At 41.3% G+C, this 15195-nt stretch overlaps 1 protein-coding gene across 2 annotated transcripts in view; it reads right to left on the bottom strand.

The window, feature by feature from the left end:
• ARHGAP24 (Rho GTPase activating protein 24) overlaps nt 1-15195 on the bottom strand; it is a 446035-nt gene that overhangs the window by 327318 nt on the left and 103522 nt on the right. For both annotated transcript variants that reach the window (XM_081959210.1, XM_081959211.1), the window contains exon 2: nt 13929-14128. In XM_081959210.1, coding sequence (XP_081815336.1) covers nt 13929-14108 — 180 coding nt within the window. In that variant the 5' untranslated portion in view covers nt 14109-14128. The remainder of the gene's footprint in view (nt 1-13928; nt 14129-15195) is intronic.

Below are 15195 nucleotides of genomic sequence, written 5' to 3'. Positions count from 1 at the left end.
GATCACCGCAGATGGGGACTGCAGCCAAGAAATTAAAAGGCGTTTGTTCCTGGGATGGAAAGCTATGGCAAATCTAGACAACATACTAAAAAGCAGAGACATCACCCTGCCTACAAAAGTGTGTATAGTCGAGGCTACGGTTTTTCCACTTGCAATGGATGGCTGTGACGGTTGGATCACAAGAAAGGCTGAGCGCCAAAGAATGGAGCCCTTTGAACTATGGTGCTGGAGAAGACTCCTGCGAGTGCCTTGGACTGCAAGACGATCCAACCGGTCAGTCCTAGAGGAGATCAACCCTGACTGCTCTTTAGAAGGCCAGATCCTGAAGATGAAACTCAACTACTTTGGCCATCTAATGAGAAGGAAGGACTCACTGGAGAGGGCAAAAGAAGAAGGGGACGACAGAATGAGTTGGCTGGATGGAGTCACCAAAGCAGTAGGCGTGAGCTTAAATGGACTCCAGAGGATGGTAGAGGATAGGAAGGCCTGGAGGAATGTTGTCCATGGAGTCGCAATAGGTTGAACATGACTTCGCAACTAACAACAACATATACACACTATATATATATAGTATGTGGACACTATATATATAGTGTGTCAGAATATATAGGAATATGTATGTGTGTGTATGTGTGAGTGTGTATTCCTATACACTTCTATATTCTTAACACCAGTGGCATAAAGTCTCACTTGCTCTTTTGAACATTTTAAATGCATCTTTGAACTTTCTGCTAAAATGTCATTTTCTTGTGAGGTCTTTCAGACAATTGTCCACTTCAAACTCTCTTTTAGAACCATCTTTCTCCACCCCCATCTATTATATTATTTCCTTTCAGAGAGCACAACACTCATCTGATATTAAATGGCATTAAAAGGGGATAACCTAATCCTGATAAAATGCCGGAGATAAGATTTATTATGACTATATTTTCCCTGTCTTTTATGAATGAAAAGAACGCTCCAGGAGAAATGATATTAATATGCACCATCCTTTTCTATTACTGAACAGTAGAAAGCCTGAGGAGGATTTCCCTGTTATTTCTTTTTACCGCTATGCTAATTTAATCTCTCCTAAAATCTGTCAGTCAAGATTTTTACTCATCTTAGAATTCTCTGACCAACTCCGAGTAGGGATTCGATTCTTTTTCCCTTCAAAACAGAGAGGGACACTCAATGGAAATCTACAGAATATGTTTATTCTATCTGTGGTCTCCTCGCCATAGGTTTTGAGCATGATTCTAAATTTATTAGATACATGAGGAATTATGGTATTGTAATTAAATTTAAATGCACAGATACAGTCTATGTAGTACCTTGCTCAATAGTAGCAACTGTGAGAGGGATCTTGGAATTCTAGTGGACAACCATTTAAATAGGAGCCAGCAATGTGCAGCAGCTGCCAAAAAAGCCAACACAGTTCTAGGCTGCATCAACAGAGGGATAGAATCAAGATCACGTGAAGTGTTAATACCACTTTATAATGCCTTGGTAAGGCCACACTTGCAATACTGCATTCAGTTTTGGTCGCCACGATATAAAATAGATGTGAAGACTCTAGAAAGAGTGCAGAGAAGAGCAACAAAGATGATTAGGGGACTGGAGGCTAAAACATATGAAGAACGGTTGCAGGAACTGGGTATGTCTAGTCCAGTGGTGGGCAACCTTTTTTTTCAACTGAGCCAAATCTCGCCAAAACCACGATTGAACTTTACTTTGAGAGCCACATTTTTAAAACCGAAAATACATAGGATGGTACACTGTTTTTAGTTTCAATAAGTTTTTATTGAGAATATTCTGCATGCAAGTATCCACATAGGTCGGGAGGATACAAATAACACAACTAATAAAACAAAAACTTTAGAACGATATTATTTATCGATAACGTTACATTCCGTAAAATTTGCCTTACAATGTAGAGAAAATTACATCCTGACATTGACTGACAAAGTCACAACCACTAATGTGAACATTGGCCTTGCATTTCCTTGGATAGTTTGAGTAAGTCAGGTTTGTATGTTGTTGTTTTTAATTTCATCTCTCTCTCCCACTTTCTTTCTTTTTTTCTTTTTCTTTCTCTCTCTCTCTCTCTGGCTCTTTGTCTCTCTCTCCCTCCCTCCCCCATCTCTGTCACTCTGTGTGTGTGTGTGTGTCTGTCTCTCACTCACTCTGTGTGTGTGTGTGTGTGTCTGTCTCTGTCTCTCCCTCTGTCTCTCTCCCCTCCCTTCCTCTCTGTCACTCTGTGTATGTGGGTGTGTCTGTCTCTCACTCATTCACTTAATCACTCACTCTGTGTGTGTCTCTCTCTCTGTCTGTCTATCTTTCTCTACCTCCCTCCCCCTCTCTGTCTCTCTCCGTCTGTGTGTGTGTGTGTGTCTGTCTGTCAGTCTCTCTCTGATTCCCTCACTCACTCCCTCTCTCTGTTCCTCTCTCTGTCTGTCTGTCTCTCTCTCACACACACACACACACACAGTGGTCACCTTGTTGAGTGTTCCAATCACATTTGAAACACTCAACAACTGGCCTGCATTTATGGTATTTTGCAGCATTCTGCAGTCATAGGACCAAAATTGGTTGTCACTCGCCCAGGCTTTTGCAGAAGCTTCCCTCCGAAGCCCGAGAGGAGGGAGGGGAGCGGGCACCCGGCACACAGAAGAGCCGCTTTAAAGGGTGTAAAGAGCCGCATGTGGCTCCCGAGCCGCGGGTTGCCCACCACTGGTCTAGTCTAATGAAAAGAAGGACTAGGGGAGACATGATAGCAGTGTTCCAATATCTCAGGGGTTGCCACAAAGCAGAGGGAATCAAGCTATTCTCCAAGGCACCTGAGGGTAGAACAAGAAGCAATGGGTGGAAACTAATCAAGGAGAGAAGCAATGTAGAACTGAGGAGAAATTTCCTGACAGAAGAATTAATCAGTGGAACAAGTTGCTTCCAGAAGTTGTGAATGCTCCAACACTGGAAGTTTTTAAGAAGATGTTGGTCTAGCAAATGTTTTGTATCCTCTGGTTAGTACTACAGTGTTACCAGAGAAGAAGCTAGCAACAACAGCCATTATGTAAGACATATAGGCAGAAGACTAGCGCAGCCCATTCATGAACATCAATTAGTAGTCAGAAACACGATGAAAAACCCTTAATTTTGCAACATGGGAGACTTAACCATCGTTTCAACTGGGAAATTAAGCATCGTAGATCAAGTCAAGTCCCAAAACATTTCTGGAAGCCTGACACTAAGACCAATCAGACATCAACAGACACATAGTGATAAACAACATCTATATACCATTCAAAAGAGACAACCAACAAGCCAAAAAGGAAACAAAAAGTCCAAAACACCTCCCCACCAGCAATCAACACCCAGATGTGCATAGATTAACATTAGACTAACTAACAATCAAGAAACAACTAATACCTTAATCCAGGAACTGCCAAACAAGCTAACAGTAAACAACCAAGACCATTCCCACCAACACAGGAGAACAAGCCACTAGAATATATCATGAGAGCAAATCCCTACTAGCACTAATGATGTTACCTAGTTTGGTAATGAAACATTTCCAAGAAAACAACCAAGCTTAGAGATCACCAAGGACTCTTCATTCTTCCCTTTGTTTTGTTTCGTTCATCTCCTCCTAATTTAACACATTGTCAATAAACTATGCCAAATTACTGTAAATGAAGAATCATTCATGCTTCAGTTATTATTTAATATTTAAGGTATTATCCAATCGTATCATGCAGGGGCAAATAGTTACAGACTGAAGGTACCAAAGGGAGCTAGATTTCACCCTTGAAGTTTGTTTTCTCCAATAAAGTCTACTTAAAGTTTTTAAAAATTAGAACCTGGTTTCAATAAGCTTCTGTTTGGAGGATTCAGGAATGTATATCTGCCATAATGAAGAAGAAGAATTCACATAAAACTGCTTACAATCTTGACTAGCTGGATTCCAAACTAATACAAGCACACATGTCATACACTCCAATATAATATAGGAATGTTATGGATGAGAGCTTTCTTCTTCTTCTTCTTCTTCTTCTTCTTCTTCTTCTTCTTCTTCTTCTTCTTCTTCTTCTTCTTCTTCTTCTTCTTCTTCTTCTTCTTCTTCTTCCTCCTCCTCCTCCTCCTCCTCCTCCTCCTCCTCCTCCTCCTCCTCCCTCCTCCTCCTCCTCCTCCTCCTTCTCCTCCTCCTCCTCCTCCTCCTCCTCCTCCTCCTCCTCCTCCTTTTTCCTTCTATATATATAAAAATGGCTGTGTGTGTCTATGTTCCAATATAACTCTGGAACGCCTTGAGCAATTTCAACCAAACCTGGTACACAGATGACTTACTCTCTGGAAACAAATACTGTAGGGAGTAAGACACCCTAACACCCCTCAGTGTGTGTGTGTGTTCTGTTAAGATACATCTGTTGTGCCTTTAAATGGCTTCTACTGTACAGCGCAGTAGAGTTGCCATGGTAACGGCTCCACAGTACTCCACAAGAGGAATCCCTCTTGTGAGAGGGGGAAAATCCAACATTAGAAACTATGTTTGGCCCAGACATTTTCCCCCTATAAATAAATACTCGGGTAACGCCAGGTTATCGGCTAGTTTTAAATAAAATTTGCAAACCTTAAGGAATTTTCAAAGTTGATTTCACCTGTGTGTTCCTTCTGCCTTCTCCAGAAATAATCTAGATTTTGCCAAGCCATGTTTGAAAAAAAAAAAATTAGGATCATAGCTCACACAGGTAGGGTTTAAGCCAACCGCACAATCCCATTTGGCAGTAATAATACAAGCAGCCACATCTTGGCATCGGTGCCCGGTGCCGTCAATTAGCCCTTCAACACTTCTGATGCGGTTCCCAAATATGACAAAGTGGAAGTGAAAGCAATATCATCTTATATGAAACGCTCAAAAAGAAAATGAAAACAAAATCCTCGAAGCTGAACGTGGCATTATAGATACTCTCGTTACTTCCCTGCTGGATTCCACCTCATTTTTTCATATTCCCAGTGTTACCAGCCGTAACAAGAGCGCCTTCTTCAGAATGCGGGAATGACAACATTAAACTTGACCTTGCACTTAGAGGGAGAATGTCTGTCATCTTCAACTGTTTTTATACGCCGAGTAGAAAACCATGTGGGGAAAAAGGCTACAAGATAAACATTCGACGAGGAGAAGTGACTGGAATGAGAAAAAAGGAGCAGGTTGGCTGTAAGGGGACAATCGACTCTCCTTGTGACCTTCAGCAAACTCAACACTCTTAGCTCTGTGTGCACTCAAATTTTGCTCCCTTGATCGTAGCACATTGTGGAAGGGGGTTTGTTTTTTAAAAATAAATCTGGCCTAAGAAGCAACTTATCAGCCAAGGAAAAGATTTGACTGTTATTCTGATGGTTATAAGAGAAAATGAGTCCTTATCAGAGAAAATGAGTCCAACACATCTTATTACGTTGTCATTCTTGGCAATTTACCCAGAAGAAAAACCCAACTGGGTTTTGAATCTACCAAGCTATGGTATTTAGAACAGGGTTAAGAAAAGGCCAAGAAACCTAAGATTTGAGGGGTTGCTCTCTGAGCTTGGTGGTTTTCTTGCAGACATTGCTAAGTAACATCATCCATGCTGTAATGAAATGCCTGCAAGAAAATGTTCTGACCCAGTCTTAGCAGAAGCAAGAAACAGACTCCTTGTCACAAAGACCCCCTCCATGTTTACCTCTTGTGAATTAATGGGATTCACCCACCGAAAAGTCCAGGCAAGAGTCCTGCAAGGAGTTAACGGCAGCAACAGACCTTATCAGTTCCTTGCGATAATTGCAAGGCTGTGAGCTCCCAGCCGAAAGGCTACACATTAAGTTCTGGCAAGCAGTCTTTGAGGCACGAAACACAACGAGCAAAATCTTCAGAAATACGAACTGTTGCCTCCTATGACAACCACTCCCCTTTCCTTCTATTTATTCCCCAGCCAGGGAGGGGCCATTCAGCATCCACGTGTGCTTTGCTTCCCAAGTTGACTCCTTGTCCACTGTTGTTCACCTCTCCTAACTGTGCATACGTGCATCTGGAACAGGCCCCAGCTGTTCTTCCTCCTCACTCATATCAGCCTCCAAAGGCAGCTGCCTCTCCAGTGGCAGGGAAATGTCGGACAGTCCTGGCTCTATCTCTGCGTCCAACACCTAGCATCCATCAGAGCCTTCCCCAGACTCTAGAACTGGTCCAAGTTCCTCCCCAACCTCCTCATCGTCCAAGTTTGCCACCAGCTCCACTGGCAGCTGGCGGGCCACAACAGAAAACAACATCGCATCCTCCCACATACATCCCTGCGGCCAATACGCTCACACAGGGAGGGACTTCTCCTGGTGCCGTCCACTAGGCAATGCCAGCGGGCGACACCGAGGAGTAGGGCCTTCTCTGTGATGGGCCCAACCCTCTGGAATGACCTCCCCCCTGACATTAGAACCACTTCTGACCTCCGCTCCTTCCGGCAAAAACTGAAGACCCACCTGTTCCGATTAGCAGGCCTGGCATAATTCAACTGTCCCTCCTGGCAAATGTATTATATCTGGTTATTTTAGGGGCTTTTTAATTTACTGTATTTGTTTTTAGGGGTTTGAATTTATTTTATATCTGCTTTGTACAGTTCTTTTAACTACATTTTAACCTCCTCCATGTCAACTGTCAACTGTACATATTTAATTTAATTTTATTGTATCCTGTTATATTTTGTATGAACTGTACACCGCCCCGAGTCCCTTGCAGGAGAGGGGGCGGTCTAGAAGCATTAAATATTATTATTATTATTATAACAAAGCCCAGAAAACACCAAGGACTCCTCATTTCAACTCTGAGCTACAAATATTCTCCTTTATTGGAATTTAAGGTACCTTCCAATGTTGCTTTTTATAAAATGAATCTAATCACTCCATGTACATGTGCTCTGGTTATGAATAGCCTTTTTTTCCGGAAAGATTGATCAAAAGCTTTCCTTTTGGCCTTTTAAGCACGTAAGAAAATGTTTTTCTTTGCTTCAATCTGCTGCTGTGTGTCTTCCAGATGTTGCTGAACATCATCTCAGCAATTATCACATCACAGCCCAGGTTGAAAGATGTTGTAGTTTAGCAACATCTGGAAAGCCATCAGATTCCCTTCTTTAAACTACCTCTTTAGAATAATTTGTTTCTCTTGGCTTTTCACTTTTGCTCTGTAGCTGTTTTGGTCCTGGTTTTTGAAAGTGATGGTTCTGAGCCTTATTTTGTGTTGAAGTCTTTATGCTTTCCATTTTGACTGGGCTCAGAGGTGGCTTTCCAAAAGGTAGCTAGAAACTGAAACTGAGTTTTTTTTTCCTGGTTGGAGCCAACATTCTCAGCCAGGAGAGGCGGCCCTCAACTTATGACCACAATTGGCATGACAAGAAACAATGGATGGAAACTAACCAAAGAGAGAAGCAACCAAGATTAAGGAAACATTTCCTGAGAGTGAGACCAATCAACCAATGGAATAGCTTGCCTTCAGACGTTGTAGGTGCTCCAACAGTAGAGGCTTTCAAAATGAGTGAGGAAAGGACACCCCAAAAGGACAGTACCAGGAATCACTAAAACAAGGCAGAAAACTTAAAACAGCCATCCCCCCCCCCCTTTAAAAAAAAGTCAAAACCCTAAAGCAAAAGCACCAGCTGAGAGGGAAACTAAGAGTAGCCGCTCAGACTAATTAAAAGCCTGGCTATGCAGCCAAATTTTATGTTGTTAAGTGAGTCATTTATTAAGTGAGATTTTACAACCTTTCCCACCATAGTTGTCATGTGAATCACTGCGGTTTGATAAATTAGTAACCCAGTTGTTAAATGAATCGGGCTTCCCCATTGACTTTGCTTGTCAGAAGGTTGCAAAAGAGAATCACTTAACCTTGGGACACAGCCATGGTAATAAAGATGAACCAATTGCCAAACATCTGAATTTTGATCCCATGATCAAGGGGATGCTGCAAAAGTCGAAACTGTGAAACCATTCATAAGTCACTTTTTTCAGTGCCATTGTAACTTTGAATGGTCACTATATATATGATAGATAGATAGATAGATAGATAGATAGATAGATAGATAGATAGATAGATAGATAGATAGATGATAGATAGATAGATGATAGAGAGATGATTGATTGATAGATAGATACATAGATGATAGAGATAGATGATGATGATGATAGATAGATAGATAGATAGATAGATAGATGATTGATAGATAGATAGATAGATAGATAGATAGATAGATAGATAGATAGATAGATAGATAGATGATAGATTGATAGATTAGAGAGAGAGAGAGAGATAATAGAGATGAGAGAGAGAGAGAGGATAGAGAGACAGACAGACAGACAGACATTCATAATTGAAGATAAATATGTCTCCCACCAGAAAAAAAAATTGGTCTCTCCTTTTTCAAACTCTGAAAACATTGCAACATTTAATACAAAAGAGTTTTTCAAAGCTTGAAGGGCCTAAGTAAGTGAGGCATGCTTGTGAGTAAACAAGATAAGATGATACAACGAGATTCTCAATGAGATTTTTCAAAAAAACAATAATCCAACCTAGGGAGGAAAGATAGGATCAGAATGTGGGAACTAAAACATTTTTTTTATTTAGAAAAAAATGATTTCTGAATATCTGTCTTCTGAATGAAAAAATACAGATATTTTATAAAGGGTTAATTTTTTTCTCAATTTCTACTTTTTAAGGGACAGTTTTTAAAATGGGAGGATAAAAAAATCATCTCTGTGAACCTTCGTGTCCCTTGACTCCTGTCTCCATAGCTACAATTTTGATTAATGCAGATTTTAATTAGAATTCTCCCATATCATATCTAATTGAATCCTTAGGCTGCAGTTCAATTCTCTATACATTCACCTGACTGTAAGCCTTGTCTTAGACAATTTTTCTTTTTGGTTTTTTATCCAAAACTACCCTGCCAAAAGGCTTTTTTCATTTATCCCACGAATAACCAGAGCTATGCGAATTTTCCCCCAAGTCCTCGGCTCCATTTTGATGTATGTAATTTATGTAATGATTGCATTAATTTCTATTTAACAGATCCATTAGAAGTTTTAAATTATTTTAATTAAAATTCAGCCGAACTCAGGCAGTTGTTCTCCATTAACTCCTAACAGATGCCTTCAATGGACTTCTCTGCTAATGAATTTTTCTACACAAATTAGATGAGATGGAAAGTATGTATTTTGCCAAAATAAGGCCCCTGTAAAACCTGCTTTGCCCATAAAAGACAAGCTTTTCACACAAGGACATCTGGCAAAGTGCAGCTTAATTAAACCATAGATGATGTACTTTTATTCGCAAGACAATTCTTCATACCAGTGGAAGATGGGCAAATACTGTTTAAGGGCCATAAAGATCAGGCTGTTTGGGCAGTGATCATCCCATCAAATTATTGCCACAGAATGCCTGGACATCTGAATTTAAGCTTGTGTTGTGTTTCTGAAACTGGATGGCGAAATCTTGAGAGTCCCGGATGAATCTGTTTTCTACGTTTCTGTGTTTTTCAAGAGACTTGAATAGACCTTTAAACTGTATGAAGGGAAGACTTACAGAAATGAGCAGATTGTCAAAAGGTGTTTTTTTTTTTTTAAGGTTGGGATGGTCCAAGTTTTTCTTTGATTTCTCTTGAAGACTTCACATATCCTCCAGACCACAAAATGACAGCTGAAGGTCACGCATGAGTGTCTACTGGATATTACTTCAGGGGAAAAGGAACACTGAAAAGAGCATGAGGATGGGAGGTCATTTGTAGAGATGACAGCTGCTCTTGTATGGAGAAACCTCCAGGTTGTGTCATGTTTGTGATACCATCATAGCGTGGAAATTAAAAACTAAAAAGGAAGTTCCAACCAGGTTAACATTATGCACATCTCACAGCTGCTCCTGCAATTGTAGGAAATGAGATACATTCTTGAAAACATTCTACAATGCCTTTATGTTTTTTCTGTTTGGTTGTGCATGTGATTTTATTAAATATATTGCACAATGTTTTCAAGAATGTATCTCATGTCAAAAGTGTCAGAAGTATTTCAGACAGAACAGAGCTAAATAGCAGAGCTGGAAGGGACCTTGGAGGTCTTCTAGTCCAACCCTCTGCTCTGGCAGAAAATCCTATACCATGTCAGACAAACGGTTGTTCAGTCTCTTCTTTAAAATCCTCCACAGCTTCTGGAGGCAACTTCTGTTCCACTGATTAATTGTTCTCACAGTCAGGAAATTTCTCCTTAGTTCTAGGTTGCTTCTCTCCTGGATTAGTTTCCACCCATTGTTTCTTGTTCTACCTTCAGGTGCTTTGGAGAATAGTTTGACTCCCTCTTCTTTGTGGCAACCCCTGAGATAGTGGAAGACTGCCATCACGTCACTCCCAGTCCTTCTTTTCATTAAACTAGACATACCCAGTTCCAGCAACCATTCTTTACATTTTAGCCTCCAGTCCCCTGATCATCTTTTTCACCCACACTTTCTGGAGGCAAGTCATTCCACTGATTAATTGCTTTAATTGCCAGGAAATTTCTTCTTAGTTCTAGGTTGGATCTCTCCTTGTTTAGTTTCCACCCACTGCTTCTTGTCCTGCCTTCAGAATGCTTAGCAAGACATTTGTATGTCTAACCCACCTTGGAGTTTGCAACGGGATAAATACCCTCATCAAGTGAGGTCTGGCATTCAGCTTTTCAGAACTAGAAAATGATTAGGGTCAATTAAGTTGCTTTTTACTTTGTAAAAACTATTAGAGTAGCCTTCATCCTCTTCTTCTTCTGTTATATGAATTGTGGAAGGAGATTTCCATTTTAAATTGGCTTCTCTTGAACAGTATTTGCTTCTGAAAAGTCCAGGTGCCTCGAATGTCACATAATCAGCTGGCATTCAAGAAGATGGCATTTAGAATGGAACCATAAAAACCATTGGTTTCCATGTCATTTATGGGTTTAAAAAAGGGGGAGAAGAAAGAAGAAGAGCAAAATGAAGTAGCAGCTAAAGATGCTTTGGTTCACCTATAAAAAAAATCATAAATTACCCCCCTGAAGTAATCTGACCATTTCTTTCATAATCACCATATTTGAAAGTCATCACTTCACCAAGAATTGGATTAGGATGGATACATACATGCATGCATGCATGCATACATACATACATACATACATACATACATACATACATACATTCATACATACAGGCATTTGTGCTCAGTTCAGCTTTCAGTTTAGCTTTCTTTCCCCTGTTTTTTGATGAAAATTTCTCCGTGTATACAACACATCAATAACCTATTCCTATCTCCTGTCTATTCGAGAACCAACACCTGCCTTCTAAATGTGCAAATGAGTGGTTAAATTTTCTGCTCAGAAATAATTTCAAGGCTGAGATCCATAGCAATTTTTTAAATCTCAACAAAGAGAAATGAACAGATTCTAGGAGGAAGTACAGTTTTAGATTCTGCATGGCTACAGATTTTTTTATTTATGTTGCAATGGTCATCAGTGTGAAAAATGGCCCGTAGGTCACTTTTTCTTTGCTATTGTAACTTTGAACGGTCACTAAACCAACTATTGAGCCACGGTGGCGCGGTGGTTAGAGTGCAGTACTGCAGGCTACTTCTGCTGATCCTCGGCTGGCAGCAGTTTGGCAGATCGAATCTCACCAGGCTCAAGGTTGACTCAGCCTTCCATCCTTCCAAGGTAGGTAAAATGAGGACCCAGATTGTTGGGGGCAAGATGCTAACTCTGTAAACCACTTAGAGAGGGTTGTCAAAGCACTGTGAAGCAGTATATAAGTCTAAGTGCTATTGCTATTATAAATCGAGGACTCCAGTACAAGTGGCTTCCACTTAAATATTACATCAACACCAGTGGTGGGATTCAGCCAGTTCGCACCTATTCAGGACAACCGGTTGTTAACTTTCTAAGCAGCTCAGAGAACCGGTTGTTGGAAGAAATCTCATTTTGTTTTTTCCCACTTTACAGGGCTAATCCTGTAAGGGAGGCAGGAAGGAAACATTCTGGTGTTGTTTCTAGCCTAATCCTTATTGCCATGCTTACAGAAACTGCCTCTCCGGTTAACCCTTATTTCATTGTAACAGCTAAGGCGAAGTGCCCATCGACCTGAGTGACATTGAGTTGGCCACGCCCACCCAGTCACATGACCACTGAGCCCCGCCTACCCAGCTGGTCCTTAGGTCAGAAAACTCGTTGTTAAATTATTTGAATCCCACCACTGATCAATACCCTAATCCTAACTTTAACTGTATCCCATCATACACAGTTTTATTTTCCAAAAACATGGTGTTCTCTCAATATCAGCACGATGACTGAGTTTACTTTGCGTAACAGACGACCAACCTTGGCGATTCTGAAAGGAAGGCCCTGGCAATTCATAGAGTTCAAAAATCACACCACGCATCAAAGGGACTCTGAATCAAAGTGATTTCATGTTTGAGAATCACAAAGAGACCCAGAAACTAATTATCTCATTTTGAACTTCATTAGAATAACTATCACAGCTGAATAGTGGAAGAAACCAGTAATGTGTGGGGTTTTTTAAAAAAATAAAAAGTCGCATTTGAATTCCAACACTCTCTTCAGTTTTGAATGTGTACAAATATTATTTCACCAGTTTTGCTGTCCTGGTATCACCTTCAGGGATGAAATCCAGCAGGTTCTGACAAGTTCTGGAGAACCAGTAGTGGGAATTTTGAGTAGTTCGGAGAACCGGTAAATACCACCTCTGGCTGGTCCCAGAGTGTGTTGGGAATGGAGATTTTGCAGTATCGTTCCCCTGCCATGCTCACCAAGCCACAGCCACAGAATCAATAGTAAAAAAAAAATGAATTTTACCACTGTTCTCCTTCCATAAACATGCCAGAGCACACAAATACACTGCTCTTACTTTATAAAATCCCCAGACTTTTCTCTGACCCTGATTCCATAACAAAGTGCATTGTATGACAGGAGACTATAAGGAACAGAAAACACAACAAGTTCTCCCTTATGACCCCACATAACTTTCAGACTAAGTAGCATATCAAGTTGGAAGCCCATAGCTGTGTTGGCAACTGGAGAGAATCTGTTAGAAATTTTAAAAAAACTCGTAAAAGTTGAAAGAAGTCTTCGTTGGACTTCTGCCTTCCCTAAATCAATGCCACCAAGACAGGGGTGTCAAACTCAATTTCATTGAGGGTTGTGCTTAACATCAAGGTTGTGCTTTATCTCAGGAGGGTTGGAGTGTCCATGCCTGGGGTAAGCGTGGCCAGCTCAACTTCAGTCATGTCAGGGGCACCTGTGGTGGCCAAATGCTAAGGCAGGACTTCCCTCAGATCCTCCCTCCCTCTCATTATAATCCCTTCCTTCCCTTTCTCCCTTCCTTTCCTCTTCTTTCTCCTTCCTTGCTCTCTTCCCATCTTCCCTTCTTTTTTTGTCTTTCCTCTTTCCCTTTCTCCTTTCCAGTCTCTTCTTGGATGCTCAAATGCAAAAGGGGAAACATTTCTCCTTTTGTTTTAGTTTGTTTTGCTAGCCCCCTGCCAGCGAAAACGGGGCTGGTGTGTGGCCTCCCTGGGCCCTGTTTTCAGCCAGGTTGGCCTCCTGCAGCCCTCTACCAGTGAAAACGGCACTCCTGAGTGCCATTTTTGCTAGTAGAGGCATCGCGGGCCGTTCCTTTGTGGTTTCCAGGCCAGCCCCTCAGGCCAGATCTAAGCACCGTGTGAGTCTGATGTGGCCCATGGGCTTTGAGTCTGACACCCCTGCACCAAGATTTGCTGCAGCATATTCCATATCAACCAACTGACAGTGGCTGTGTTGTCCAGAAGAGTTTGAAATAGAGGTCGTCATGTCTAGAGATCCAAGGTTAAAAGAAAACCCCCAACTTCCACACCCCCAAGTTCTCTGTCTTCCTTTGCATGCACTCCCTTTGCACTTACCAAAGGTTTGGCTTCATCTTCATCTTTGAAATAATACAGCATCTCCCCTTTGAGTACGAACCAGCGAGTATGCCAAGTCTTCACGAAACCCCCTTGCTTCCTCAGCCACCCACACTTAATGGCAACGTGCCGTGCTGGGCTCAGCAGGGGGCTTTCTGCAGAACCGTTGTGTTCTTCCATAATGAAGTCAGCAGCCTCTCCTGGATGGAGAAGAAGAAGAAGAAGGTATGGGAAAGGAGTGGCGTTAGTTCAACTTGCAAAGTGTAGCCTTTTGACTGAAAAGCAAACAACGCCCAAACTATTCAATTATGGATTGTTTACTCTGAGAAAATACATTTGTGGTTGATGTTTTAACCGTTTAGTCATGTCTGACTCTTGGCGACTTTATGGGCAAGTGGTCTCCATGCTACCCTGTCCAGAACAGATTCAGTTGTTGGATGGTCACCTTTGGAATGGAATGGAATGGAACAGAATAGAATAGAATTCTAGTAAAAAAAAATTCCGAAGATCAGCGGTGCTGCATGATGGTAGGAACATTTTTTAAAACTTTCTTTTTAGCATTTGGGGTCTGTTTTTGCTCCCAGGAGGCTTCCTTGAGGCCTGCTAGGCCAAAAACGAGGGGGGGGGGGGGTTGCGAAAGAAAGAAAGAAAGAAAGAAAGAAAGAAAGAAAGAAAGAAAGAAAGAGAGAGAGAGAGATGAGAGAGAAAAAGGGAGGGAAGGGAGAAAGAAAGAAAGAAAGAAAGAAAGAAAGAAAGAAAGAAAGAGGGATGAGAAAGAAAAAGGGAGGGAAGGGAGAAAGAAAGAAAGAAAGAAAGAAAGAAAGAAAGAAAGAAAGAAAGAAAGAGGGATGAGAAAGAAAAAGGGAGGGAAGGGAGAAAGAAAGAAAGAAAAAAAGAAAGAAAGAAAGAAAGAAAGAAAGAAAGAAAGAAAGAAAGAAGAGAGGGAGGAAGGACCACAAACATGGCACTAGACGCAACTTTAGAGGATACCTTGAAAGAGCACAGCAATCCAGGGCTGGAAGGGACCTGGAGGTCATCTAGTCTAACCCCCTGCTCCAGCAGGACATTGTTAAAGTGAGTTTCTGCCTTTTGACCCACCCCCAGTCACATGACTACATAGCCATGCCTACCCAGTGACATGATTCTCCCCCCCCCCCCCCAAGTCATGCCCACAGAACCAGTAGGGGAAAAAAAGTAGATTTCACCACTGGGTATCATGATTACTATTTACTCTTTATTTATATAGCTGGCCAACTCTCACACCAAC

This window comes from Natrix helvetica (genome assembly GCF_964273705.1).
Source record: "Natrix helvetica genome assembly, chromosome: 7".
NCBI classification, from domain to species: domain Eukaryota; kingdom Metazoa; phylum Chordata; class Lepidosauria; order Squamata; family Natricidae; genus Natrix; species Natrix helvetica.
Note: the sequence above shows the minus strand (reverse complement) of the source record. Positions and strands in the feature narration are given on the sequence as shown.